The 26,440-nt window shown below is 35.4% G+C and overlaps 4 protein-coding genes and 2 long non-coding RNA genes across 11 annotated transcripts; 4 read left to right on the top strand and 2 right to left on the bottom strand.

Annotated features, from left to right (window-relative positions):
* Positions 1 to 5,981: 5,981 nt before the first annotated feature.
* LOC141701955 (uncharacterized) lies at positions 5,982 to 6,914 on the bottom strand. The gene is made up of 3 exons (XR_012566940.1): positions 6,778 to 6,914; positions 6,557 to 6,684; positions 5,982 to 6,271 (listed from the first exon to the last, which is right to left on the bottom strand). It is a non-coding gene; the product is annotated as an uncharacterized LOC141701955 (long non-coding RNA).
* Positions 6,915 to 9,794: 2,880 nt separating this feature from the next.
* Positions 9,795 to 12,815, bottom strand: LOC141701954 (uncharacterized). The gene is made up of 3 exons (XR_012566939.1): positions 12,699 to 12,815; positions 12,496 to 12,607; positions 9,795 to 11,850 (listed from the first exon to the last, which is right to left on the bottom strand). It is a non-coding gene; the product is annotated as an uncharacterized LOC141701954 (long non-coding RNA).
* A 92-nt stretch (positions 12,816 to 12,907) lies between these two features.
* Positions 12,908 to 16,983, top strand: LOC141701951 (uncharacterized). 5 transcript variants are annotated; one of them, XM_074505591.1, is made up of 8 exons: positions 12,910 to 13,800; positions 13,935 to 14,037; positions 14,869 to 14,927; positions 15,472 to 15,682; positions 15,910 to 15,968; positions 16,102 to 16,413; positions 16,506 to 16,631; positions 16,749 to 16,983. In XM_074505591.1, exons 1-4 carry the CDS (start codon positions 13,066 to 13,068, stop codon positions 15,640 to 15,642), a joined length of 1,068 nt encoding a protein of 355 aa, XP_074361692.1. In that variant the 5' UTR covers positions 12,910 to 13,065; the 3' UTR covers positions 15,643 to 15,682; positions 15,910 to 15,968; positions 16,102 to 16,413; positions 16,506 to 16,631; positions 16,749 to 16,983. The 5 variants fall into 5 exon arrangements, with proteins under 5 accessions (XP_074361693.1, XP_074361694.1, XP_074361692.1 ...); XM_074505590.1 differs by having other exon boundaries at positions 12,911 to 13,800; positions 15,472 to 15,667; XM_074505592.1 differs by lacking the exon at positions 14,869 to 14,927 and having other exon boundaries at positions 12,908 to 13,800; positions 15,472 to 15,667.
* An 822-nt stretch (positions 16,984 to 17,805) lies between these two features.
* LOC141701953 (CRM-domain containing factor CFM3, chloroplastic/mitochondrial-like) lies at positions 17,806 to 20,246 on the top strand. Of its 2 annotated transcripts, none has more exons than XM_074505597.1 (4): positions 17,806 to 17,943; positions 18,049 to 18,205; positions 18,290 to 18,534; positions 18,774 to 20,246. In XM_074505597.1, exons 2-4 carry the CDS (start codon positions 18,184 to 18,186, stop codon positions 18,858 to 18,860), a joined length of 354 nt encoding a protein of 117 aa, XP_074361698.1. In that variant the 5' UTR covers positions 17,806 to 17,943; positions 18,049 to 18,183; the 3' UTR covers positions 18,861 to 20,246. The 2 variants fall into 2 exon arrangements, with proteins under 2 accessions (XP_074361698.1, XP_074361697.1); XM_074505596.1 differs by having other exon boundaries at positions 18,680 to 20,246.
* LOC141701950 (uncharacterized) lies at positions 20,155 to 23,051 on the top strand. The gene is made up of 6 exons (XM_074505589.1): positions 20,155 to 21,052; positions 21,158 to 21,260; positions 21,987 to 22,045; positions 22,179 to 22,490; positions 22,582 to 22,707; positions 22,825 to 23,051. Exons 1-5 carry the CDS (start codon positions 20,315 to 20,317, stop codon positions 22,702 to 22,704), a joined length of 1,335 nt encoding a protein of 444 aa, XP_074361690.1. The 5' UTR covers positions 20,155 to 20,314; the 3' UTR covers positions 22,705 to 22,707; positions 22,825 to 23,051.
* A 155-nt stretch (positions 23,052 to 23,206) lies between these two features.
* On the top strand, positions 23,207 to 25,635 carry LOC141701952 (CRM-domain containing factor CFM3A, chloroplastic/mitochondrial-like). Its single transcript, XM_074505595.1, has 6 exons — positions 23,207 to 23,347; positions 23,528 to 24,150; positions 24,229 to 24,390; positions 24,493 to 24,758; positions 24,863 to 25,004; positions 25,089 to 25,635. Exons 2-4 carry the CDS (start codon positions 24,099 to 24,101, stop codon positions 24,675 to 24,677), a joined length of 399 nt encoding a protein of 132 aa, XP_074361696.1. The 5' UTR covers positions 23,207 to 23,347; positions 23,528 to 24,098; the 3' UTR covers positions 24,678 to 24,758; positions 24,863 to 25,004; positions 25,089 to 25,635.
* Positions 25,636 to 26,440: the final 805 nt, after the last annotated feature.

Below are 26,440 nucleotides of genomic sequence, written 5' to 3'. Positions count from 1 at the left end.
CGTGTACAACTACATGCATGGTCGCCGGTGGTGGTAGAGGTGATTCTGGGTCGCTAGAGGATATGTCATGAACCTCATGGAACTGTGCACGTATCGCCTCCTCCTCATCATAATCAGTATAGGGGCATAGGGCTTTGAATCCCTGGGGGTGGTGTAGGAGAGCGAATAGGCGGGTGAGGGTACATCTCTACATCTCTCCAGACTTCGCCATTAGCTATGGGGACATGAAGCTCAGTCTCCTCCTCTAGGACATCCTCAGTAGGGTCATCATCTGAATCATCAATGGGTGGGCTCTCTGGCTCGGGAATAGGGTCACACTCAGGGACCATGACATCATCAACATGATCAATCTCCCTCCTAGGCTCCACTGGTACCTGACACAATAGGCACTGTGTTACTAACTTAGAGTCGGAATTCCCTTGAGGGTAAAACAGTCAAGACTACCCGTGTAGCCCGACGACGAACTCGACTTGAGTTCTAATTGATTATTTTATTATTCCTATGTCTACATATTTTATATCCTATCATTTCCGAGATTTGATAACCTAAGGCTCTGATACCATTTCTGTGGCGCCCCAAAACCCGGGGTCAGGAGTCTCGGAGGCCACGTCATCTAAACTCACACAACTCACACTACATTATATAAATACTCACGCTTCATGACCCCACACTTATCACACACACACTTACATGTTATTGTCTTGGAAACGAACCATCATAACTAGGGTAATTGTCAACCATCAAGTGATATTTATTACAACCCAAAAGTAATTAATCTTACCGGGGAGTGACCTTTAGGTAAGGCTAGTCCGCCGGCCAAATATACGTTTCTTATTTCTTACCTTACATAAGTCATACTTATAAATAAGTCGAACTATAAACAACTGAAAACTAATCCAACTTATTCTGACTACCTGTGGTACAACACCAAACAATCTACGGAACAGCTGGCCATTTCCTACCCGTTTCCTGGCTGTGGTTCTCATGGCAGGCATCTTGATTCACTGTTGTGTTGTGTCAATTTAAGAAAACAAGTGTGAGCTATAATGCCCAGCATAATAATGTATAGTATGAAAATGTCTGTATGATAACATCATATACGATAATTATATTTTATTTGAAAATAGTTTTCCTTGGTGATACACACCTTCTTATGAAAACAATTCTTTAAGGGATTTTAATATCCTGCGAATACCTTAATAGTAATCTCAGCACCTAGGCTTGGGTTACGATATTGCATCTCAATTCCAATTGGAAGAATTATGACATTCGTTGGAGCCATCGCATACGATGATCAGTCGTACTGCGATAAAAGTAACCTTTTCTACTAATAGAGGGACGACACCTTCACATATCGGTTATCACCCTTGCCGCATACGGGCTATGTGTCCTCATTTCGGATATACACACACTTCGCAGGTCCATAAGTACATATTGTACCGTCTCCTACGGTACCAGTAGTCTATCCAATACACGAAGTACTTGGATCTTACCCCTTCCTTGTCCTTTAGGAAATCCTATCATATCTCGAGAACTCGAACCACATCGAAGTTCCTCCAAGCGTTTTGCTTGTTGATAGGCATAGTTTTACTATATATATATATGTGTACTTCCGAAAGTTTCGGAGGAAGTACTAAGGATGTGAGTTGACCGTTGTCAACAGATAATTAAATAAGGGGGAAAAGTTTCTCCTTGAAACTATATTCAAAATATTAAATAAGTCGGGATAATATTCTCCGATGATCTGAAATTACTCGGATGATTTCCCGAAATCAGAAAGTATGTTTTAAATCAGGATCTATGATTTTAAATCAAAATAAACCCTTTAATAAATAATAATTAATAAATGATAATCGATAAATAATTAAACCTCGAATGAGTTTGCTCTCTAAGAGAATATTTAAAAAAATATTCCTCAACTAGTTTATGTTTACGCAATTAATAATCTTTAATGAGTAATCGGGTTTGAAATAAATAATTGCTGGGGTATACTACGCCCATGATAAAAGAATAAGTATATAATATTTATTATTCGAATCAATAAAATATAGTTGAGGGAATATGATCCTTGGGAAATCGTTTTAATAAAAGTTCGAGGGATTTTAATGTTTCGTAAGTGGACGTTGAGTCCCTTTTAAAACGTACTACTATGGACTTATAACTGTCCTATAATATTACCGGAATGATTCCCTGGTTTTATCTTAAATCCCGACCGACTCTCGGTCTCATATAATATGTCACGCTTAAAGCGAAATAAATATTTCACGATATATACTTATCGTACAACATCGCTACATTATGCGAAAATTCAACAACTATGTATCATGGCAAGCATGGTATTTATGCAATGATAGTAAAATAATCCTTTCACAACACAACATTAAAATGGAGTTGGTTTCGTAAACTTGCCTGGGTATCTCGAGGTGGAGGATGCTCTAGGTTCCGCTCGGAAATCTATAACCATAAACATATTTTATTTCGTCAGGTTCCGTTCTAATTTACGGCAACTCTCACTCATGCTCTACTTATTATGCACCCTCTCAGCTTATATTACCCTTATTATCCTTTTAATTCCTTATTCACATCGTTGTCGCTTCATTTTTCTAAGTATCTTAGGTTCATTCTTATTATCGTCGTCGGCTCCGCTTATGGATTCTTACGGTTTCTACTCGCGTGGTCTCGGCTCCGACATTTTTATAAAATTGAAAAATCATTATTTTCACTTGAAATTTTTATGGAAGTTAGGAAACTCAATATTTTACTCTCTGTAAAAATTTCATTATTTATGAACACTTTTAAGTCGATCCTTTATATTTTCAAAGTTCGTGATTTGTAGCAGTTTTCGTCGTGTAAATCACTTTTAGTAAAACGACCATAACTTTTGATCCGTAAATCGGAATCAAGCGATTCAAGTGGCTAAACGATCCTTATAACATTTTCTATACTAAAAAAGGGTTATTTTTCAAAAAAACTACAGTTTACAACTTCGAGACTTTCTGCAGAAACTTAAAGTTACAATTTGTTGGTTTTAATAAAGTTACGTTTACGATCGGGGTTTTGTTTACGCCCTAACTCTTAACACAACCACCAACAATCATCATTCCATAACCAACACACAAACTCCTCTCAAGAACATCATGTTCTTGAGGCAACAACAATCAACCTTAAATCTACTTATCTTAAACACCAAAATTTCATCAATACCACTCATTAAACTAGGTTCACTATCACATACTAAATGGATCTTAAAAATTAAACTTAAATAAAGTTGGGCCAAAGATTTTTACCTTTTTTGAAAGCTTGAGATGTGTTCTTGAGGATGGTGGAGGCTTGGAAGTGCTTGGTATGATTTTTGGAACTAAAACCACCATTGAAATCAAGAAACCAAAGAGATGTTACTATTCATACTATTCACTAGTGAGTTTCTTGATTTTATTTTACCCATAAAACCTTGATAAAAATAGATGAAAGAATTTTCTTACCTTATTTTAATTGTTATGAGGCTTGAGAATTAATGGGAGAATTTAACAAGAGCTAGAACTTTGAGTTTTGAATTTGAATTCCCCTTCTTTTCTTCAAATTGCCGAATGGAAACAAGATGAAGGGGGGGGGGGTATATTTATACTTGATTGGTTGCTTAGCTTGGTTGATTTGCTAGGTTAATTCTAGGAAGATGGGGGTGATACCTTGAACTTGATTTTATTCTTCCTAGTATAGCATTCTAGGTTTATTCTTTGTAGCAAATCTTGGGGACAAATCATTGTAGCTTGCTAGCTTACAAGCTAAACTACATGGTTAGCTTTCTTAGCACACTATTTTGCTAGCTAGCTTGATCATCCTATGGTTAGCTCACTATTTGATGAAGTAACCATGGTTACTTCCTTACTATGATTTAGTTAGTGCGTTACGTTTATGGAATCGTTTACGCGTTCGCTCGGTTGCTTAAACGTTTTCGTAATACTTACTCGTAAATGGTTCGCGACGTAATTCCTTTCGTATTTATTCCTTATATTTTTAATTATCATACTTGAATATAAATCCGTAGGGTTTTAATCTCGTAATTATATTGTGATTCTCGTAATCCTCGATGAGTCGTAAATACGGTCATTTTTCAAAGTTCATTTTTTTCGAAAACTAATAGGGTTTATATACACTCATTTGATACGTATAATCGTAATATCAACTCCAAAACTCGTTTTCTCATGCATTACATAGTGTGGGCTCAAAAGTTTTTCCCGTCCGCTAGTGTTACTATTCATTTAAACGTTTTACAATGTCTCAAAAATTCGAGTTATTACAAGTCTTTTCAAATAAATTGCATCTAAATCAAATAGCATCAAAATTCACGTAGATCACATCTTTTGCTTCCAAAGCTCAAACCTGAAATATGTTAAAACAATGAGCTGCAACGCCCAGCAAGTGACCTTCGTATAACGACTCCAAAATATAATTTTTTTAATAAGTTCAAAAATTCTAAATTTCTAAATCGATCAAATAATTTTTAACAGAACAAAAATATTATATTCCCACAGTTCTAAATTACCGCATTATGCCTGCGACACGGCTCTATAATTCGATGATTCGATGGGGGCTAGTTTACGCTCTCGTTAAGACAATCTCAACAAGGCATATATGTGTTCCGGAACGTGCGTACAACTAGTTCTATGTTCTATGTATCACACTAACCAGTGATCAGGTTCTATAATTCGATACATAATCTAAAACCGGGGGAATTCTATCAAAATTACTTTCTAAATTCTATTTTCGATATCACCTTTTTTTCAGAAATCAATTCGAACAAATTATTGCAAAACAGATTTAATAACTTAAGTGAGTAACGAAAAGTCACTTATATCGAAAGTGACTGAACACCGAAAAATGAAGACAGACAAATCCTATATATCATTTAAATTAAAACAAATAATTAATTAATTATCTTGCACGTCACACCCAGCAACGTAATAAATTACCCGAACATGTTATAATTACGATAATACATGCACGTAATGTATCATTGTTTCTCTAACCAGTGATTCATGGCAAAACTAATTCACCGGCCCAATCTATATATAAATGAACATGTCATATGTCTCAACCAAAGGTGCCAACCAAGTTCATATAAACAACTAGCCAAACAAATTAACATGGTGACCAATTCCAATACTAACAACTTAATATAATGATAATTTATTAAAATAATAATTATAATAACATACACATAGTGCATGGATCAATAAAATATAATAATTTATAAAAAGCAGAGCATGTTTTAAGAGACAAATAAATATAAAATTTACTTAATCATGGAGGTACCAAAATTACAAAAACAATTAAACTGATATATTATATAATCAATGAACAAGTATTGTACTTATAGCGCTAATAGTATTAACTAGATACAATTACTACTCCAACCATATATATGAACTATCATGGATGCCCGCTTCGCAGGGTGTTGATTTCATGTTATAGTTTAACAACAATCAACTGAATATGTCAAAGTGTTTTTTATTCCAAAACTTGGCAAACATAATTTCAATTAATGTTTTGGTGTAATAGTTTTGACTCTAAGATTACAGAGTATAAATAAAAGTAGTCAAAAGCCGCTTGTATGTTACTCGCTTGCAGTTATTGATTAGGTCTTGGTTCTTTTACCGATATTGAATAAAAATGTTGCACATTAAGTTCAAAACTTGGTTTGATCAATTGTAGTCATCAGATTTAGAGATATAGACGTGCAAATGTTCTTTTACATTTTACATTGAATATGCCTAGTTTACCTGAATATACTAAAACACTGTATTCCCAAAACCCATATAAAAAAATTACGTTCATTTTTTGTGTTAGAATTGTGACATTCAGTGAAGTGCTATGCGAAATTGCGAAGTGTCGAAAATATTGAAAAATGCCTGGCTTATTCAACATTATATACATGGATTCCATTACTAAATAAGAAACATCTCATTATCATTGTTGGTAGTTGAAAAGAAATAATGTTTTAGACCAAATACATTCGAATGATTCATCGAGTATATGAACTACAATTCATAATTTTTATATCTCATGTCTTGTAGGATCTTCTAAATAGCCATTGTTTCTCCAGATTATATGCATTTTGTCGGTATATTATGTGACCTCGGATACATGAAGCTCCACCATCATCAATTATATTATTTCTGGAACATTTTTCTTTGTTATCCTCCCCTCAAATTCAAATACCATCTTCGTAAGTAGTTAAGCAGAAGATTCTCCCCTGACCTTGTCAAAATTCCTGAAATATGGATATAAAAGAGCGTAGACAACTCAAAACATCAGATGCTTTAACAAAACTATTAAGATGCATATAAGTATCTCACACCACATTGCCGACTCACCTCCACTTCGCTTACATTGTCAATAACCAATTTTTATTTTGTATAAAGATATGTTGTCAATTAGTTAGTCAGTGATAGAGTCAATTATAGTTTTACAGATTGAGTAAAAATGGAAAGTCACATTATATACAACATGATTTAGAGCACGATATTATATTGCAAATAGAAGGAGCATATTATACCTGTGTAAATATAAGCATGCCAGACTATTCCCAAATAAAAGTAGGAAGTACATAAAAAGCTCAAGAGTTACAGAATGTACACCTTACAGACCGGTCCTTTACGAAAATATTAGAAAAAGATGAGTTATCTGCAATATTATAAATGTTAAAAGAAGAAAATTAAAATTGGCATTCTACTCATATATACCAAAAAGGACACCACTTAAATGTAGCTGAAAAACCTTGGGAACACAAAGATCTTTTGGATGTGATGAGAACGACTTTTACCATCTTAAAAGGTATGAGATCCTCCCATCCAAAAATCTTTCCATTAGTCTAGCATCACCAAAGAAAGGTGTTTTTCATCTCTCAACAAAATGTATATGTTGGTAGTGAACTAAACATCTTGAATAAAAATAAAAGAACATGAGATGTAGTGATGTTCATATTAGAAAATTTTAATCAAATTCAGAATGAAAAAACCACTATCAAGAAAATATCTATGTTATCCCACGTACTTTACAGAAATAAGGAAACAAAGGAAACATACTACAATAACAAAGAGCTATTTGTTCAAACATTCAACAAATAAGCATGTAAAGAGTTGCAGCAAGATGAAATTGAAACTGAAACAAAAACCAAAAGTTTGTATCGGAACTTTTATCATACATGAAAAAGAAGTAACTAAATCTTACCAATACAAACAATTGAATTACATCGTTAAACAAATACTCTGAATACAGAAATCCAAACTTACACACAAATATAAGTGAAGACTCCATGAGATAAGAAAATCAACCTGCAAAATGAACATACGTCAAAATTCATGAGTGAACATTAGGAAAAACTCAATAAAACTATTTAAACATTAGATATTACAATACTTATTAGAGGTTCGAACAATAAAATAATAATGAGAAATTCTATTAGAACTTAAATCAAACACTTGAAGGGCGAATTTTAAATGATCAAAATTTTTAAAAAGAACAAATTGTTATATTTCGTAGATATCGAATTAAAAACACCAATACAAACCATTAAGAAGATTCGGAATCAAGAACAAATCATAGTAGTAACAAAAGATTACTCGATTCCCGATAATTTAAACTTCTTGAAGGCACTCTCTTATTTCTGAGTGCTCCAATATTTTTAAAATTAAAGATGCATATATCTAAAATAATGTAAGAAGGGATTGTAAATATATTTAAGTAGACTAAAGAAAACAGTTCCTAGAAATATGAACATATAAATCATGTTTCATGATCGAGGTTGTGTAGGTAGATGTTGCATGGTAGGGCCGAAAGTAATACACTGTGTGGGATGGAGTAAGGCCCTTCTCACCTCCTACGAGTCGTCCGGCGGAAAGGACTTTCTGAATGGGGTAAAAGAACTTTGGATCGTCGTTTCATCGAAAAATAATTTCACTCCAAAACCTACAAAAGAAGAGAAAATAATGGAAGAGTCAAAAAAAAAATTCAATTCGAATTTGGAAAAGAGATAAGAAGAGCTTTGTATTTGAAGTTTTTGAATAATTCCATTTGGGGAAAATTTTCCCATGTTTGAATTTCAAATTTTGAAAACACGGCTTCTTTATAAAGCTTTAATCTTGTTATTACTTTGCTCCGTGGTTAAATCCTCATGACTCACAATTTTAAAGATACACACGGAAACCCAGCCCACGTAATGAATCAGAAATGACTCCACTATCAAGAAAAAAAGTATTAGTGGCATTAGCGGTAATATTCTGCAAGTTTGAGGTCAAAAATTCTAAATGGGTTGGAATAAGAGTTACAACTGATGTAAATAATTATAGATGATGGCAAATGATTCAACAAATGTAGCGTGCATATTTTTAGTTATCTAAAATTATACCTAATAGGATTTAAAATTGGAGTGATACATATTTTACATATTAGGTATAATATACTGACACATATATATTATACCTAACATGTGTTTAGCGTTGGAGATGCTCTAATAGTGTTAGGAATATGTGTATTAGTTTGATGATAAGTTCAGCAAAATACTTAAGTAGAAATCTAGTGTTTGTAGCCTCAACGGATAAGACCATCTTGTCTATCCGTAGAAGGAGTAGCTTTACTTAGCAATAAGTTTGGTATTGTAGCACATCTCACTTTCTGATTTCAAGCTGTAATTCTTAGATGTTGTTAGGAGATAATCAGTCATGTTGACTGCTAATGGATGTACAAATAGGAGGGCTAATTGTAAATATTTCATGCCTTGTAATTTTGTATAAGTGAAGAAGTGTCAACGAATGTTGAAGACCTTCAACGGATAAGAAACTAAGCTTCAACGGATGTCTCTAATGCTTCAACAGATAATATCCATCAACGGATAAGTGCTTCAACGGATAAAGCTTCAACTGCTAGAGTATCAACGGATAAAGCCATCAACGGATGAAAGCTTCAACGGATGCACTGCTAGAGCATCAACGGATAAAGTCATCAACGGATGAAAGTTTCAACGGATGCTCAGTCTCATAGCAGTTGATAGTGACAGTTAACAAAGCTGACAGAGGCACATGAATTGACAGAGATGTGGTAGCCTATTTCAGGAATAGCAGAAAAAAGCAGCCATTTTTAGTCTGGTTCATAATGGAAAGTCAACAGATAATTCCATATTACACTGGAATTTCTATCTTTCGTATCTTATTAGCGTCACAACCAAATAATAGTGGTGAAACGATAAATGTGTTTGTAGTGTTCATTCTTTTGCATAAACATGTCACTCGAAATTAAAATCTTGATTAATTCTACTTACGCATAAAGAGAAACATAATAATTTACAGTCATTTACGGTCATCGTAAACTTGACAATCGTGATATATTTTTTGGTTTACGTAACAAACAAATATTGGTGGTGAAATGATGAGTGTGTTTTGAAGTGTTCTTAATTTTACATAAACATGTCACTCAAAAGTAAAACCTTGATTAACACTACTTGGACAAAAAGAGAAACAAAGTTATGTTCATTCAAATGTGTTTTTGGACTGAATACATTCACCAATAGAGCTAATTTCAAGTCTGTGCAACTAAAGAAGTGGGAAATAATGATGAGATTAAAGTACTAATCACCTAAAAAGATGATTAGTGGGACACTTTTGTTAGGTTTTCATTGATTATTACCACGAAATGATTGACATGGATTAATTAGTGTGATGCTTATTCTGCGAACCTGCTGACGCATAGTCTTGTCATCCTCTGATTGCAACACAGGCAGTGTTTTTCTTCTTTTTTTTGAATGAGAGACAAATTTCATAACTAAGAAATGTCATACAGGAGAGTCTCCAACAACACATCTGAAGGAGGCGTTAACACATTTTGACAATTTAAAGAACATGGTAATTTAGCTACTAAATGAGCAACCCTATTCGCTTGTCTTTTAACAAATGAAACGGAATAACCTGGTCTAGAATCAAGAAAACAGGCATTCAGGATATGACCGACTTCCCACAAGTTGTCATGCGAATTCTGCAGAGCTCGAATATTGACTAGGGAATCTGATTCAATGGTCACTCTGTCAAGAGCTTCAGCCTCGATCACCGTAGTGACATAGCCTAACAGACCGTTTTTCCAGCAACTAAACCACCTTCATGGAACCGAAGTAGCAAGCCCATTGAGAAGGAATCTGCTCGCAGTTGTATTGCTGCATCTACATTCAGCTTGAGGCCAGAATCTGGTTTTTGCCATTCAACTGGCACACTTATAGTAGTGCTTGAGCTGTTTGCTACTTGGTTAGCACGTTTGTTTTTGGCCTCCCTCCAATCAGAGACTGTCTTCGCACTCCATTCCATAGCTACAGCTGCTGTTACTATTTTGTTTTCACAGACCTTGTTCCGAAAGAACCAATCCCCCAAAGCACTCTAGCAATTAGCGACATTTGACTAGAGGGTACACTCTCTAGTTTAGTAAGTAACCAAGATGGGGAAAACTCGTCCATTGACAAGTCATAATACGAACCCGCATACTGCCAACAAGCCGGTGCAAAGGGGCAAGCGAAGAAAACATGGAGAAGACAACTGAGAGGAAGACACACTCCCTTGGTGCTCAATGAAACAGGAACATTATTCCTACAGAAACGCCATAGAAACAACTTCATTTTATGAGGGAGATCTAATTTTCACAACTTGCTCCATCCGTTCGATTGAGTAACATAGCCAGTGCCAATATTCCGAGAATGCCACATTTGAAACCCCGTCTTGACTGAGTACTTTCCATCCCTTGATTTTGACCAGGCAAAACGATCCACTGCTGGGAGAGCAGGAATACGAGTGGACAAAATCAGTGCTGCATCATCTCTAGAAAACATATCTATAACTTTACTCCTATTCCATTCTTTTGCATTGTGCTGTAATAGCCGAGCCACAACTATGGTAATGTCAACATACGCCCTGGATTGATCAACTTTAAAGCCATCTGTTCCAGCTAACCAAGGGTCCTGAATACAGTTGATCGATTCTCCATCACCTAAAATCCAACTGTAGCCCTGCATAACTTCATTTTTAGCTGTAATGATTCCTTGCCAAATAAAACTTGATCCTGGGTTCACTTTTGCCTGAAGAATGTGAGAATTAGAAAAGAACTTCGCTTTATAAAATCTCGACACAAGAGCGTTAGGATTATGGATAAAGTTCCAGACATGTTTAGCCATGAGAGCAACATTATAGCGATATAAATTGCGAAAAGCCAGACCTCCATGGCACTTAGACATACTTAAACCGCCCCAAGCAACCCAGTTAATACCCTTTCTATCTGTAGAGCCTGATTGCCACCAGTACTTGTTCATCATCACCTCCATCTTCTTACACATCGATTCTGGCAACAGAAAAGACGACATACAGTACGACGGAATAGCTGTTGCAACATTTTTGATCAAGACTGTCTTGCCAGCACGAGAAATTTTCTTGGCTTTCCACCCTTGCAACGTTTCCCCATTCTCTCTTTAATGAAACCAAAAACTCATTTTTTCGATCTCCCAAAGAGTCATGGCATTCCAGGTACATACTATTCTGCAAATCTTTACTAACCCCCAAAATAGAGGATATCACAGCTTGCTTTCATTAATTTAAAACTCCTGACTTTAAACAATCAGCGTATCAGAAACATTGAGATAAGTATAATCTTTGACTTCATTGCAACGATGTTGAATATCAAGGGTTAACTAAACAGCAGCAGTTTAGCATTACTTGAGATTGTAAACCACACCTGAGCCTCACAACGTACAACTGCCATCACATGATCGTTGTATTCCTCAATATTTATTGGAGGAAACAAAAAGTGTCTCCGAGCATATAGCTGCATATAATTTTCATAAAAGTTAAAAAAATTCATAGTTAAAAATGATATTTTATTGCTCAATAATAGTAAATTATACATACGCATAACTGGTAAGATTTATGATGCTACCTCTATGGTTACTACTAGTTTTATAATTTTGCAATAGGCTAAGTGATAGAGAGATAATTAACCAATATAATGTCGATCGTTTCTTCTTTACTGTTGTACATGTGATAGCATGCATCCGAAAACAGAGCATCATGAAGCAGAGGCTAATTATGCAGAATTATCAACCTCAATTAAACACCTGATGTGTCCAAATGACTTTCATTTTTTTTCTTCCAACTATGATAATGAAGCCTGTGTTCTGGTACTCCAAACCACGATATTATGATGATAAGAATAAAGTCTGTGTTATATTATGCATTCTAAAGACTGCCCAAGGTTCGCAATTCGCATTTTAACTCTCTAACAAATGGCCCAACTTGTGCTAATTATTCAGAAACACACTTATTGCACGAAACATGCGAAGAAAACTTTAAAACTACCTCAAATCCACTTCCATTTACGTAAAGCCTAACCATTAATGACAAAGGTATCTTATTCATGCTAAACACGCATAAAGAACCAATTCAAAACAATGTGCGAAAAACCAAATCAAACCTCATAAATGCAGTCACCAATAAACGCAAACGACGCAGCATTGTAGACAGCATTGTAGGCGGAGTTGGTAACCAAGCATCATACCCCATAAAAGTAGTGTCACTGAGTTCCACTGTCACAAAAACAACACGATTAGGAACGCAAAACAAGCAATAAAAACATGCACACCAAGTGTTCGACAAAATGTCTGAATGAAAAATAACCTTGTTTAGAGTCCTGTTTGGCGTGACTGTGAGTTTGGGAATTACTGTAAGGGATTCTTTGGTGTGTGTCGAGTGGATACTTGCAAATGTCATGGTTCAGTGTGTCATGGTTCAGTCTTCAGTGTTAACATTTTTAAATTTATTTTATATAAAATAATAGTATTTTCTTCTGTTTAATATTCCTTTAAAATCATATTTTTTTTGCTAATCAATAACACACACGTCACGGGTTGAACTCCTAATCTCCATTGTACAAGAGCCCAACCACTGCACAAAAGCTTCCCGATGTCTTAGAAAAGGTCCTTCTGATATTTGGGGCTGGTTAAAACCCTAAAAAACATCATCAACCTCTTTCACGGTGGCATATATGGAATCTGTAGCAGCAGCAGGAATAATTGGCGGCACGGTTTTACATTTGCCGTCTTCTTCTTGTTTTTCTCCGAGAAAAGTATTATCTCTTGTTAATATTCGTTCTTACCGGAATAATTTTGATCAATTTTCTTTGAGATCAATTACTGTTCCTTCCCGTCGAATAATTACTGTAGATAAGCAGGTTTCTTCTGTTTATAAGTATAATTCTACGACTATTCCACTAGTCGATAAGCTGGACCTCCGTCGACTAGACTCCATTTATCGACATGACAACCATGACAATAACTACAATGCTAATCATGCTAACAAATTACTTATGATGATAAACAAGTCCAGGGAAGTTAGAAACTCCCCTAATTGTCACCGTAACAAATTTGTTGATACGCTCTCTAGAATCTTAGCATCCTTGTTATCATACGGACTACTCTTCGCATTTACTATCACTATGCATACCTTGTATTCTAGAAATTCTGCATTGGCAGCCTCTTATGATAGAATTGGTGGATCATCATCGGTATTATCCACATTGTTATCATCTACGTCTCATTCCCCTTCTTGCAATTGCGAGAAGACTGGTCAATCTATTAACATAAATATTGTGTTTCCATATGTGTTTCAATTATGCGCTTCTGTGACTGTTACGCTACTAGCCAATCTTTATGGCATGCTACACCCGTATCTGGGCCAATTAATGATGTCTAAACGACGTGGAAGTGTGTTCTTCTTTCAGGTTTGATGCAAATCTTCTTTTTTATACAATAATGTTTACAATAATATGTGCGTGAGTATTTGAAATACACATCAAGATTTTGAATATATTATTTTCATTTTTCTGTGTCTTTTCTCTTTTGCTACTTCATTAAGGTTGCGGTTTCAGACAAGGAGCACACATTACGAAAGAGGCTCAAGAAATTAGCTGAAAATGCAGATGTATCAACCTTAAACGGTCTGAACTACGTATTGAAAGGTGCACTCACTGACAGAACCCTCTTTTTTCCCTCATAGTTTTTACTCCTCAAGTTAGCTAATTTGGTTAGGTAACTACGCATTGAAAGGTGTACTAAACAAACAAACTTTGATTCGCTAACTCTTGCTATCTGGAATTAACCTGTTTATGGTTGCTGCAACTTTACAAATCCCTAACAACTTTGCAGGGTAAGGAGGGTTGTTATTAGTAAAAACCTGTCAATTCCTAACTATACAATTCTTATATCATATAGTTAAATAAAAATTCACTACAAGATTTTTTTTTTAAATCTACCGGCTTCTAGTCCATGCAATTATATACTGTCTAACATACTTAATATTTACTACATAGCAGACTTACTGAACTATAGTTATAAGTCCGAGTGTCGAGTGTCCTACCGGGTACTTGAGGCGAAATGAAGAGTTCAGGTAACATACCTCAACAATAGTTTGAAGATATGTACCCCATTGATTCTACTAGTTATCCCATATTATGTAAAATAGGTTGCAGATGTAAATTCTAGGTACTTCTGATGCAGGTTAATCCTTTATCAGTTGTCATAAAATAATAGTAAATACTCTTTTATCATCATTGCCAATGATGAAAGGTCCACTGTCATTTCTAGCTAGGTTGATATATCTGTATATAGTTTGATGCAATGTGGGTTATTAAAAGCATTTAGTCTATATCAAAGTTTTTAGTAAGGCTAATTTTTTTTTGTTAAGTTGTCAATTGTAAGTATAAGCATGTATAACTGTTTGTGATTACAGGTTTAGCATATATATAATATGGAGCTACATAATAATTTTTACCTTTTCAAATATTTTGCAGAGGTGGTAAAAGCTCTTCTGCAATATAACGATTCCTCTATCCATTTTACCAAATTATGTGTAAGTTCATTGTGTGTGTTTTCACCTGCATATCTAGTCCATTAGAATAGCCTATTAATTTTTTCTAGAAATTTGCGGAGTATTATTTCAAATGCACAAAATGTATTGCACATCATATTTAGTTGTACCTTAGTTGGGTACATATATTTGAGAAATTCTAGAGGTCCCAAAATGGATCCTGTGAATGACAAGACACGTTTTAATTAGGGGTATTCATAGCATTTATAAGGAAAAAACCAATAAAAATTTGACCTCATCATTTGGAAGCTCTGGAATTGCTATATGTTTTTTGCATCGACATGAACTTTGTTGGTTTTATGTGTATTAAAAGCTCTGGAATTGTTTGTATGTTGTAGACCTAACTTTGATGTTTCACTTGAGACGTCACTATATTTACTCAAGTGTGCATGCTTCAGAGTTCATACCACTTATTCTAACATAAAGGATCAAGATTAGCTTGGGATGATTGCAAATGCCCCATAATTTCTTTAAAAATATACTAATAGATAATAAGACATGCTTCTAAAGTCACAAAATATTGCAGAGTATCACTGCACCTATGATGCAATTAAGAAAGTGGTTCGAAGAATTTCTAAACAGAGAGCTTCGGATGGAAGACGTTGAGTATACATTGTTAAATACATTGGTAAATGCAGACGACGATGGTGAACATAAAGACGACGATGGATTCTACTGGTTGTCCCATATTATGTAAAATAGGTTGCAGATGTAAATTCTAGGTACTTCTGATGCAGGTTAATCCTCTGTAATTTCTAGCTAGGTTGATATATCTGTATATAGTTTGATGCAATGTGGGTTATTAAAAGCATTTAGTCTATATCAAAGTTTTAAGTCAGGCTATTTTTTTTGTTAAGTTGTTAATTGTATGTATAAGCATCTGTAGCTGCTTGTGATTACATGTTTAGCATATATATAATACGGAGCTACATAATAATTTTTAACCTTTTCAAATATTTTGCAGAGGTGGTAAAAGCTCTTCTGCAATATAATGATTCCTCTATCCATTTTACCCATTTAACTGTAAGTTCATTGCGTGTGTTTTCGCCTGCATAGCTAGTCCATTAGAATAGCCTATTAAAATTTTCTAGAAATTTGAGAAGTATTATTTCAAATGCACAATAAGACATGCTTCTAAAGTCACAAAATATTGCAGAATCTCTATGCACCTATGATGATGTTAAGAAAGTGGTTCGAAGAATTTCTAAACAGAGAGCTTGGGAGAGACGACGTTGAGTACACATTGTTAAACAGTTTGGAAAATGCAGACGAGGATGATGAACATAAAAACGAGACCAGTATGGTTAAATCTAACAGCAACACTGAAAATGTGTATACTGTGGTTACTGTGTTGGTGCTTGCTACTCGTGAACACTTGATCCCATGTTTCAAGGAAAAGGGAAGAACTTGTACTCATTCCTTTGAAGTTCTCCAAACACTTCAACGTATCCCAATAAATGAAATACAGGTAATTGACTGAAAAATATACAGTCCACAAATTTTCTCATATACCTGTTTTTTAATTGCTTTTTTTTTGAGTTGTTTCTTACATCAAAACAGTCTGTTGAAGTATTATGGTCACCGCGAAAAGATAATGAGGTTTTGTTGGAGGATCAACTATTGAGAGACTTTCCCGGTCTGATACGAATAGAAAATGGATTTATCTACACGAGTAGTATATAAAAGGTTAGTCGACTTGACAGCTTTCAATAATCTATCAAGTTACATAAAAAAATTCTGAATTAATTTATCATCTTTTTTCTAATTTGGTTTTGCTATTACTACTATAAATATCTCTTTCAGGCACATGGTAATAAAACTCGGACTTGTGAGAGTTTGTCATATCACAATTCGGCCAAACTGAATGCATGTGTTTGCAGAGGACATGCTTCTTTAATTACCCAGTTTGTATGCCGCTTTGTTTCTCAAACATTTATAGTTGTAGTCCTTGCTGCAACGTAGCTGTGCGAGGAAGACTCTATTATAATTTGATGTACAAATGGATATATTGATTACAATGGTTTGGTTTTGTTATTTATTCTTAGCTCCAAAGATTTTGATTACCCTGTTAATCAGTTCTGTTATTTACTTTGGTTGAAATTGTGATAGAAAATGAAAGAGGAATTTACACCATATATATTACTTCATTCAAACTATGAATGACAATATTACTTTATAGCTTAGGAAAGAATTGGATTCATTTTCGCCTAAATTCTTTTTATGTTCACTCTACATAGTTCTCAACTTCAGCGTGCCTGCAAACTTCCGGAGAGCCTTTTAGAGAATGAATAATAGATGCAGAACAAGAATCAAAAACAATTTGAATGTAAGTGCAAGTATCTATAGTGTAGCTAATCATTGTTATAAGTTCCGATAATTATCATACACTGGAGCTACTCTAAATAGCCTATCATGTCTAGAAATTTGAGGATCCTTGATTAATTCAAAAAGACACTATGTATTTTGCATGATATATTAGTGATAGAATGAGACATGCTTCTGAAGTCGCAAGTTTTCCTGACAGATTATAGCTTCCTGAAGAGCTTAAGCAAGAATTACGTAGAATTTCTAAATTGAGAGTTCTAGAGCCATGGCATAGATGAGAATGTAACTGTAAATATAGATGACAAAGTTGAATATGAAAACATCCCTTGTTTGTTTTTATACATCCCTTGTAGAAAACCGAGTGTCTGTCAAGGGGCGCTAGCGCATCCCTTGTTTTGAAGCGGTTCGGGTTTTCAGTAGATTGGGCAGGCCGTGATTCCCTGCCTGTCTTTGCTGACTTGCTTCCAAATGTAGTTCCTGGTTATAATCGGCCATTCAGACTTCTTCCTTATGGGATACGACCTGTTTTAAAAGACCGGGATATGAGACCATGGCAGCAACCTCACGCTGGGGAAACCAGCCAACCGATGAAGAAAGAGAGAAGATAATGTAAGACTCAGCTTTGGCCAGACATGCTTCTCTGGTCAGGTATCTTGAGAAGAAGCTTTCTCTGGTAAGTATTAGATACACTAGTACAAGTGTTCCTTTCATGACCTGCAAATCACTTTGAAACATCATACCATATCTGAAGTTTTGTTTCACATGCTCAAAACTTCAGGCAAACAGGAAAGTAAAGAAGGCCGAGAAGGCTTTACAAAAGGTGCAGGATTATCTGGAACCATCTTCACTCCCTAATGATCTGGCAACCTTAAGTGACAAGGAGAGATTTCTATTTCATAAGATTGGCCTGGGTATGAAGCCTTTTTTGCTTCTAGGTAATCGCTCCCACTCTAGTAGTAATGTAGTATCCTTCTGATTTTATAACAAGAGCTGAGATTAGTATTATATGGTTGTTTAAGGACTGGGAGGAATTTTTGACGGAACCATTGACAATATGCACTTGCATTGGAAGTATCGTGAGCTGGTAAAGGTAATAGTTGACGGGAAAAGATTTGCTCAAGTCAAGCATATTGCCATTGCTCTCGAGGCAGAAAGTGGTGGAGTACTAGTATCTGCCATGAGACCCAAAAATCTCCTTACCAGAAGGCAGGCTTTAGCTCGATCAATTGAACTTCAGAGACGTGAGGAAATGTCCAACAGGAAGGTTCTTCCTCTTAAAAATATATAAAATTTCCCAAATTGGAGCAAGTAATAGAAAGTGTACATTTTACGTGCATTCTGTATGGCATCTCAATTGATTATGTTCTAGACTGTTAGTCTATTTCTGATCTATATTAAAACATTTCCAGGCACTAAAGCATCATATTACTGAGTTACAAGGAAAGATTAAGAAGCTGAAGCTTGAGTTGGTATGTTTTCAGACTTTTGTTTTAAAATTTGCAGGAGGATACGTTTTACTCGAGGATAGATGATGCTTCTGACAGTGATGAAGATGACGATGATCGTGTCAATGAGATAGATATACTTTAATGTTTTGCTTGCTTAAACATATTTTACATACTGCAAGATAATTAGTGATTGAAAAATAGCAGCAGTAGTGATATTTCTTCTTTGCTGCAAGTTAGTGTGTATATTGCATTCTTTACTTGCTTCATCTTTAGTGGGAATGCATCAGTGATATTTGTAGCCAGGTTGCTTTGTTTTCTGCTTAGTTTCAAGTTAATTTGTTTTATTTAATATTAAATCAGAAACAGGTTTTTACAATTGGGTGAGGGGTTCACAGGATCAAAGCCCCTTTTGGTCAAGCACATGGCCGGAACCCTACCGGAATTTCTGCCGGAATCTGGAAAAACTCTAGATTCCGGTAAAAAGTCGGCAGTACTTGTCGATTTCAAAACAACCGGCCAAACAAAACTTAAAATCGGCGATAATAAATCGAAACCGGCGGTTACTCCAGCCAAAAAACCGAACATTCGACTAACAACATCATTTATGTCAAATTGAAACTTAAAGTCCTACGAATCTATTCATACCATCATAATCATCAAACAATTAGCATATAATCTGGAAAATCAAATAAAATTTTTACAGAAACCCTTTTCTTCGACCTTTCATAAATCAAAATTTCAATTTGTTTTTTATGAAACTGATGAAACGAACAGGTATAGGATGATTCGGGCTTCAATTTCGTTACTCAAATTCCAAAAACAAACACTCCTAGGTTCTCGTATCTTCAACAATCGATTCGATCTTCAGCGAGTTCGAGTAATCGGGCTCGAATGCGGGTTCGAATCTGGACTCGTTTTAAATCGATATAATTTGTATTCACATGAAAAATGAGCGAAATTGATGTTCAAATCTTATCATAGAATGTATTTATTAAAAATATTCGATTTGTATGACAAAAAAAAATATTCGATTTAAATTTATAATTATGTTTATAAAATATACTACATGTATCATGTAGTAGATACATGTTAACAGAATATTTAAATCATACCCCATAAAAGTAGTATCACTGAGTTCCACTGTCACAAAAACAACACGATTAGGAACGCAAAACAAGCAAATAAAACCATGCACACCAAGTGTTCGACAAAATGTCTGAATGAAAAATAACCTTGTTTAGAGTCCTGTTTGGCGTGACTGTGAGTTTGGGAATTACTGTAAGGGATTCTTTGGTGTGTGTCGAGTGGATACTTGCAAATGTCATGGTTCAGTGTGTCATGGTTCAGTCTTCAGTGTTAACATTTTTAAATTTATTTTATATAAAATAATAGTATTTTCTTCTGTTTAATATTCCGTTAAAATCATATTTTTTTTGCTAATCGATAAAACACACGTCACGGGTTGAACTCCTAATCTCCCTCGAAGTGTACAAGAGCCCAACCACTGCACAACGGTGTCTTAGAAAAGGTCCTTTTGATATTTGGGGCTGGTTAAAACCCTAAAAAACATCATCAACCTCTTTCACGGTGGCATATATGGAATCTGTAGCAGCAGCAGGAATAATTGGCGGCACGGTTTTACATTTGCCGTCGTCTTCTTCTTGTTTTTCTCCGAGAAAAGTATTATCTCTTGTTAATATTCGTTCTTACCGGAATAATTTTGATCAATTTTCTTTGAGATCAAGTCCTGTTCCTTCCCGTCGAATAATTACTGTAGATAAGCAGGTTTCTTCTGTTTATAAGTATAATTCTACGATTATTCCACTAGTTGATAAGCTGGACCTCCGTCGACTCGACTCCATTTATCGACATGACAACCATGACAATAACTACAATGCTAATCATGCTAACAAATTACTTATGATGATAAACAAGTCCAGGGAAGTTAGAAACTCCCCTAATTGTCACCGTAACAAATTTGTTGATACGCTCTCTAGAATCTTAGCATCCTTGTTATCATACGGACTACTCTTCGCGTTTACTATCACTATGCATACCTTGTGTTCTAGAAATTCTGCATTGGCAGCCTCGTATGATAGAATTGGGGGATCATCATCGGTATTATCCACATTGTTATCATCTACGTCTCATTCCCCTTCTTGCAATTCCGAGAAGACTGGTCAATCTATTCACATAAATATTGTGTTTCCATATGTGTTTCAATTTTGCGCTTCTGTGACTGTTACGCTACTAGCCAATCTTTATGGCATGCTACACCCGTATCTGGGCCAATTAATGATGTCTAAACGACGTGGAAGTGTGTTCTTCTTTCAGGTTTGATGCAAATCTTCCTTTTATACAATAATGTTTACAATAATGTTTGTCTTTCCGTATGTGTTTCATTTTTCTGTGTGTTTTCTCTTTTGCTACTTCATCCAGGTTGCGGTTTCAGACAAGGAGCACACATTACGAAAGAGGCTTAAGAAATTAGCTGAAAATGCAGATGTATCCACCTTAAACGGTCTGAACTACGTATTGAAAGGTGCACTCACTGACAGAACCCTCTTTTTCCCCTCAAGTTAGCTAATTTGGTTAGGTAACAACGCATTTAAAGGTGTACTAAACAAACAAACTTTAATTTGCTAATCTTGCTATCAGGAATTAACCTGTTTATGGTTGCTGCAACTTTGCAGGGTAAGGAGGGTAGTGAATAATTTAGCTATAGGATATAAGAATTGTAGTTAGGAATTGACAGGTTTTTATTAATAACAACGAAGAAATTTTTTAGAATCTACCGGCTTCTAGTCCATGCAATTATATACTGTCTAACATACTTAACTTTTAGTACATAGCAGACTTACTGAACTATAGTTATAAGTCCGAGTGTCGAGGGTTCTACCGGGTACTTGAGGCGAAATGAAGAGTTTCGGTAACATGCATCAACAATAGTTTGAAGATGTGTACCCCATTGGATTCTACTGGTTGTCCCATATTATGTAAAATAGGCTGCAGATGTAAATTCTAGGTACTTCAGATGCAGGTTAATCCTCTGTCATTTCTAGCTAGGTTGATATATCTGTATATAGTTTGATGCAATGTGGGTTATTTAAAGCATTTAGTCTAAATTAAAGTTTTTAGTCAGACTAATTTTTTTTGTTAAGTTGTCAATTGTAAGTATAAGCATCTATAACTGCTTGTGATTACAGGTTTAGCATATATATAATATGGAGCTACATAATAAATTTTAACCTTTTCAAATATTTTGCAGAGGTGGTAAAAGCTCTTCTGCAATATAATGATTCCTCAATCCATTTTACCCATTTAACTGTAAGTTCATTGCATGTGTTTTCGCCTGCATAGCTAGTCCATTAGAATAGCCTATTAAATTTTTCTAGAAATTTGAGGTGTATTATTTCAAATGCACAATAAGACATGCTTCTAAAGTCACAAAATATTGCAGAATCTCTATGCACCTATGATGATGTTAAGAAAGTGGTTCGAAGAATTTCTAAACAGAGAGCTTGGGAGAGACGACGTTGAGTACACATTGTTAAATACATTGGTAAATGCAGACAACGATGATGAACATAAAAACGAGACCAATATAATTAAATCTAACAGCAACAGTGAAAATGTGTATACTGTGGTTACTGTGTTGGTTCTTGCTACTCGTGAACACTTGATCCCATGTTTCAAGGAAAAGGGAAGAACTTGTACTCATTCCTTTGAAGTTCTCCAAACACTTCAACGTATCCCAATAAATGAAATACAGGTAACTGACTGAAAAATATACACTCCACAAATTTTCTTATATACCTGTTTTTTTAATTACTTTTTTTGAGTTGTTTTTTACATCAAAACAGTCTGTCGAAGTATTATGGTCACCGCGAAAAGATAATGAGGTTTTGTTGGAGGACCAACTACTGAGAGACTTTCCCGGTCTGATACGAATAGAAAATGGATTTATCTACACGAGTAGTATATAAAAGGTTAGTCGACTTGACAGCTTTCAATAATCTATCAAGTTACATAAAAAAATTCTGAATTAATTTATCATCTTTTTTCTAATTTGGTTTTGCTATTACTACTATAAATATCTCTTTCAGGCACATGTAAATAAAACTCGGACTTGTGAGAATTTGTCATATCACAATTCGGCCAAACTGAATGCATGTGTTTGCAGAGGACAGGCTTCTTTAATTACCCAGTTTGTATGCCGCTTTGTTTCTCAAACATTTATAGTTGTAGTCCTTGCTTCAACGTAGCTGTGCGAGGAAGACTCTATTATAATTTGATGTACAAATGGATATATTGATTACAATGGTTTGGTTATGTTATTTATTCTTAGCTCCAAAGATTTTGATTACCCTGTTAATTAGTTCTGTTATTTACTTTGGTTGAAATTGTGATAGAAAATGAAAGAGGAATTTACACCATATATATCACTTCATTCAGATTATGAATGACAATATTACTTTATTGCTTAGGAAAGAATTGGATTCATTTTCGCCTAAATTCTTTTTATGTTCACTCTACATAGTTCTCAACTTCAGCGTGCCTGCAAACTTCTGGAGAGCCTTTTAGAGAATGAATAATAGAGGCAGAACAAGAATCAAAAACAATTTGAATGTAAGTGCAAGTATCTGTAGTGTAGCTAATCATTTCTGCTGTGCACGCATCTTGTAATCGTTCTCATTGCTATAGATTGTTACATGAAACCCATGTTCAGTAACTTGTCATGTGATTCTATAAGTTCCGATAATTATCATACACCGGAGTCAAGCGGTTGTAGTCTCGGCTTTCTTGTAGATTGGGGACTATGCAGTGGAAAGGAAGGAGCCTAAATCACGCCCCCTCTCTTTCTCCGATCATAAAGCCCGAGATGGATGGATGCAATGAGGCCATTAGGTGAGAATTTCATGGAAGAAGATAAAATGAGGAAAATGGTGCCTTGGGAGAGTGTGAAATCTAGTGGGGAGGAGTCTGTGAAGAGCACAAAATGTTGGCTGAAAAAGTTATTCTGGAGCCTGAATTGAGGAGGCTAAGAAATATGGCATTGAGGAGCCTGGCATCGCCATTTTACTTTGTTGCTGTAAATATGAAGAGGAGCCATGATATTTTGGAGGTTGGTATTTTTCTCCTGATCTTGACAACCTCCAAAGTATTATAAGGATGGTGCTTTCGATGTTTCTCAAGGCGGCTCGCGTAGTTCTTTAGAGTCATCAGCACCCATTTCTGCAAGTTCCATTAAGTATGTAGATTGAGTAGGCCGTGATCCCCTGCCTGTTGTTGCTGACTTGCTTCCAAATGTAGTTCCTGGTTTAATCGGCCATTCAGACTTCTTCCTTACGGGATACGACCTGTTTTGAAAGACCAGGATATGACTTTTATTCGAAGGGTTGCCAGGACAATGCCTCCACATTTTGCCCTAAGTAGGTAGTAAGTAACTGTTATTTACTACACTTTGAACAAAATTGTCACCTGTAATTGTCATAACTTACTTTCCACAGGAAGAAATAGAGAGCTGCAAGGTCTGGCTAAGGCTGTGGTAAAGTTGTGGGATAAAAGTGCCATCGCTAAGATAGCTATAAAGCGGGACATTTATAATACTCTTAAAGAAAGAATGGCCGAAGAACTGAAGGTGAAGTTGTTTATCTTGCTCATTCTGTCAGGTATACAAATTTGTTGCTTACTTGCATGTTATGCACTGTACATTTGTAAAATCTATATTGTCTTTTACAGGGGTAATGACTTTTTGCCGCCTGATGTAACAGAGACGCTGGTAAAAGTGCAAAACCTAGCAGCTATCCATCAGGATGAGGAAGATTGGGCCCGTCAGAAAGCGTTTGATCTAATAGAATTGAACACCAAAGCTTCCAAGGACCATATGCTGGTTGCAGGAACCCTTGCTGAGACCATGGCAGCAACCTCACGCTGGGGGAACCAGCCAACCGATTAAGAAAGAGAGAAGATGATGAAAGACTCAGCTTTGGCCAGACATGCTTCTCTGGTCAGGTATCTTGAGAAGAAGCTTTCTCTGGTAAGTATTAGATACACTAGTACAAGTGTTCCTTTCATGACCTGCAAATCACTTTGAAACATCATACCATATCTGACATTTTGTTTACTTGCTCAAAACTTCAGGCAAACAGGCAAGTAAAGAAGGCCGAGAAGGCTTTACAAAAGGTGCAGGATTATCTGGAACCATCTTCACTCCCTAATGATCTGGAAACCTTAAGTCTATTTCGTAAGATTGGCCTGAGTATGAAGCTTTTTTTGCTTCTAGGTAATCGCTCCCACTCTAGTAGTAATTTAGTATCCTTCTGATTTTATAACGAGAGCTGAGATTAGTATAATATGGTTGTTTAAGGACTGAGGAATTTTTGACGGAACCATTGGAAGTATTGTGAGCTGGTAAAGATAATAGTTGACGGGAAAAGATTTGCTCAAGTCAAGCATACTGCTATTGCTCTCGAGGCAGAAAGTGGTGGAGTATTAGTATTCTGCATGGCATCTTCTCAATTGATTATGTTCTAGACTGTTAGTCTATTTCTCATCTATATTCAAACATTTCCAGGCACTAAAGCATCATATTACTGAGTTACAAGGAAAGATTAAGAAGCTGAAGCTTGAGCTGGTATGTTTTCAGACTTTTGTTTTAAAATTTGCAGGAGGATACGTTTTACTCGAGGATAGATGATGCTTCTGACAGTGATGAAGATGACGATGATCGTGTCAATGAGATAGATATACTTTAATGCTTTGCTTGCTTAAACATATTTTACATACTGCAAGATAATTAGTGATTGAAAAACAGCAGCAGTAGTGATATTTCTTCTTTGCTGCAAGTTAGTGTGTAATGTTTATTGCATTCTTTACTTGCTTCATCTTTAGTGGCAATGCATCAGTGATATTTGTAGCCAGGTTGCTTTGTTTTCTGTTTAGTTTCAAGTTAATTTGTTTTATTTAATACTAAATCAGAAACAGGTTTTTACAATTGGGTGAGGGGTTCACAGGATCAAAGCCCCTTTTGGTCAAGAACATGGCCGGAACCCTACCGAAATTTCTGCCGGAATCTGGAAAAGCTCTAGATTCCGGTAAAACGCCGGCAGTACTTATCGATTTCAAAACAACCGGCCAAACAAAACTTAAAACCGGCGATAATAAATCGAAACCGGCGGTTACTCCGGCAAAAAACCGAACATTCGACTAACAACACCGTTTATGTCAAATTGAAGCTTAAAGTCCTACGAATCTATTCATACCATCATAATCATCAAACAATTAGCATATAATCTGGAAAATCAAATAAAATTTTTACAGAAACCCTTTTCTTCAACCTATCATAAATCGAAATTTCAATTCATTTTTTATGAAATTGATGAAACGAACAGGTATAGATGATTTGGGCTTCAATTTCGTTACTCAAACTCAAAAACAAACACTCCTAAGTTCTCGTATCTTCAACGATCGATTTGATCTTCAGCAAGTTCGAGTAATGGGGCTGAGTAATCAGGCCGAATGTGGGTTCGAATCCGGACTCAACTCGTTTTAAATGAATATAATTTGTATTCACGTGACATGAGCGAAGTTGACTCGTGTCAATTGATCGATTTGATTTGATCATGATCTTCAGCGAGTTCAAGTAATCGAGCTCGAATGTGGGTTCGAATCCGGACTTGACTCATTTTAAATGAATATAATTTGTATTTGCGTGATAAA

Source organism: Apium graveolens, unplaced genomic scaffold, assembly GCF_009905375.1.
Source record: "Apium graveolens cultivar Ventura unplaced genomic scaffold, ASM990537v1 ctg4473, whole genome shotgun sequence".
NCBI classification, from domain to species: domain Eukaryota; kingdom Viridiplantae; phylum Streptophyta; class Magnoliopsida; order Apiales; family Apiaceae; genus Apium; species Apium graveolens.
The sequence above is the reverse complement of the archived record's forward strand: the minus strand, read 5'-3'. Positions and strand labels throughout refer to the sequence as shown.

Excerpts from the sequence above, each read along its gene's own strand:
- LOC141701951 (XM_074505591.1), top strand. The coding sequence starts at position 13,066 with ATGGAATCTGTAGCAGCAGCAGGAATAATTGGCGGCACGGTTTTACAT. Across the intron at positions 14,038-14,868 it reads TCTGAACTACGTATTGAAAG|AGGTGGTAAAAGCTCTTCTG; the intron begins GTGCACTCACTG and ends AATATTTTGCAG. Across the intron at positions 14,928-15,471 it reads TCCATTTTACCAAATTATGT|AGTATCACTGCACCTATGAT; the intron begins GTAAGTTCATTG and ends AAAATATTGCAG.
- LOC141701953 (XM_074505596.1), top strand. The coding sequence starts at position 18,184 with ATGAAGCCTTTTTTGCTTCTAG. Across the intron at positions 18,206-18,289 it reads GAAGCCTTTTTTGCTTCTAG|GACTGGGAGGAATTTTTGAC; the intron begins GTAATCGCTCCC and ends TGGTTGTTTAAG. Across the intron at positions 18,535-18,679 it reads AGGAAATGTCCAACAGGAAG|GCACTAAAGCATCATATTAC; the intron begins GTTCTTCCTCTT and ends AAACATTTCCAG.
- LOC141701950 (XM_074505589.1), top strand. The coding sequence starts at position 20,315 with ATGGAATCTGTAGCAGCAGCAGGAATAATTGGCGGCACGGTTTTACAT. Across the intron at positions 21,261-21,986 it reads TCTGAACTACGTATTGAAAG|AGGTGGTAAAAGCTCTTCTG; the intron begins GTGCACTCACTG and ends AATATTTTGCAG. Across the intron at positions 22,046-22,178 it reads TCCATTTTACCCATTTAACT|AATCTCTATGCACCTATGAT; the intron begins GTAAGTTCATTG and ends AAAATATTGCAG.
- LOC141701952 (XM_074505595.1), top strand. The coding sequence starts at position 24,099 with ATGACTTTTATTCGAAGGGTTGCCAGGACAATGCCTCCACATTTTGCC. Across the intron at positions 24,151-24,228 it reads GCCTCCACATTTTGCCCTAA|GAAGAAATAGAGAGCTGCAA; the intron begins GTAGGTAGTAAG and ends TACTTTCCACAG. Across the intron at positions 24,391-24,492 it reads TATCTTGCTCATTCTGTCAG|AGACGCTGGTAAAAGTGCAA; the intron begins GTATACAAATTT and ends CTGATGTAACAG.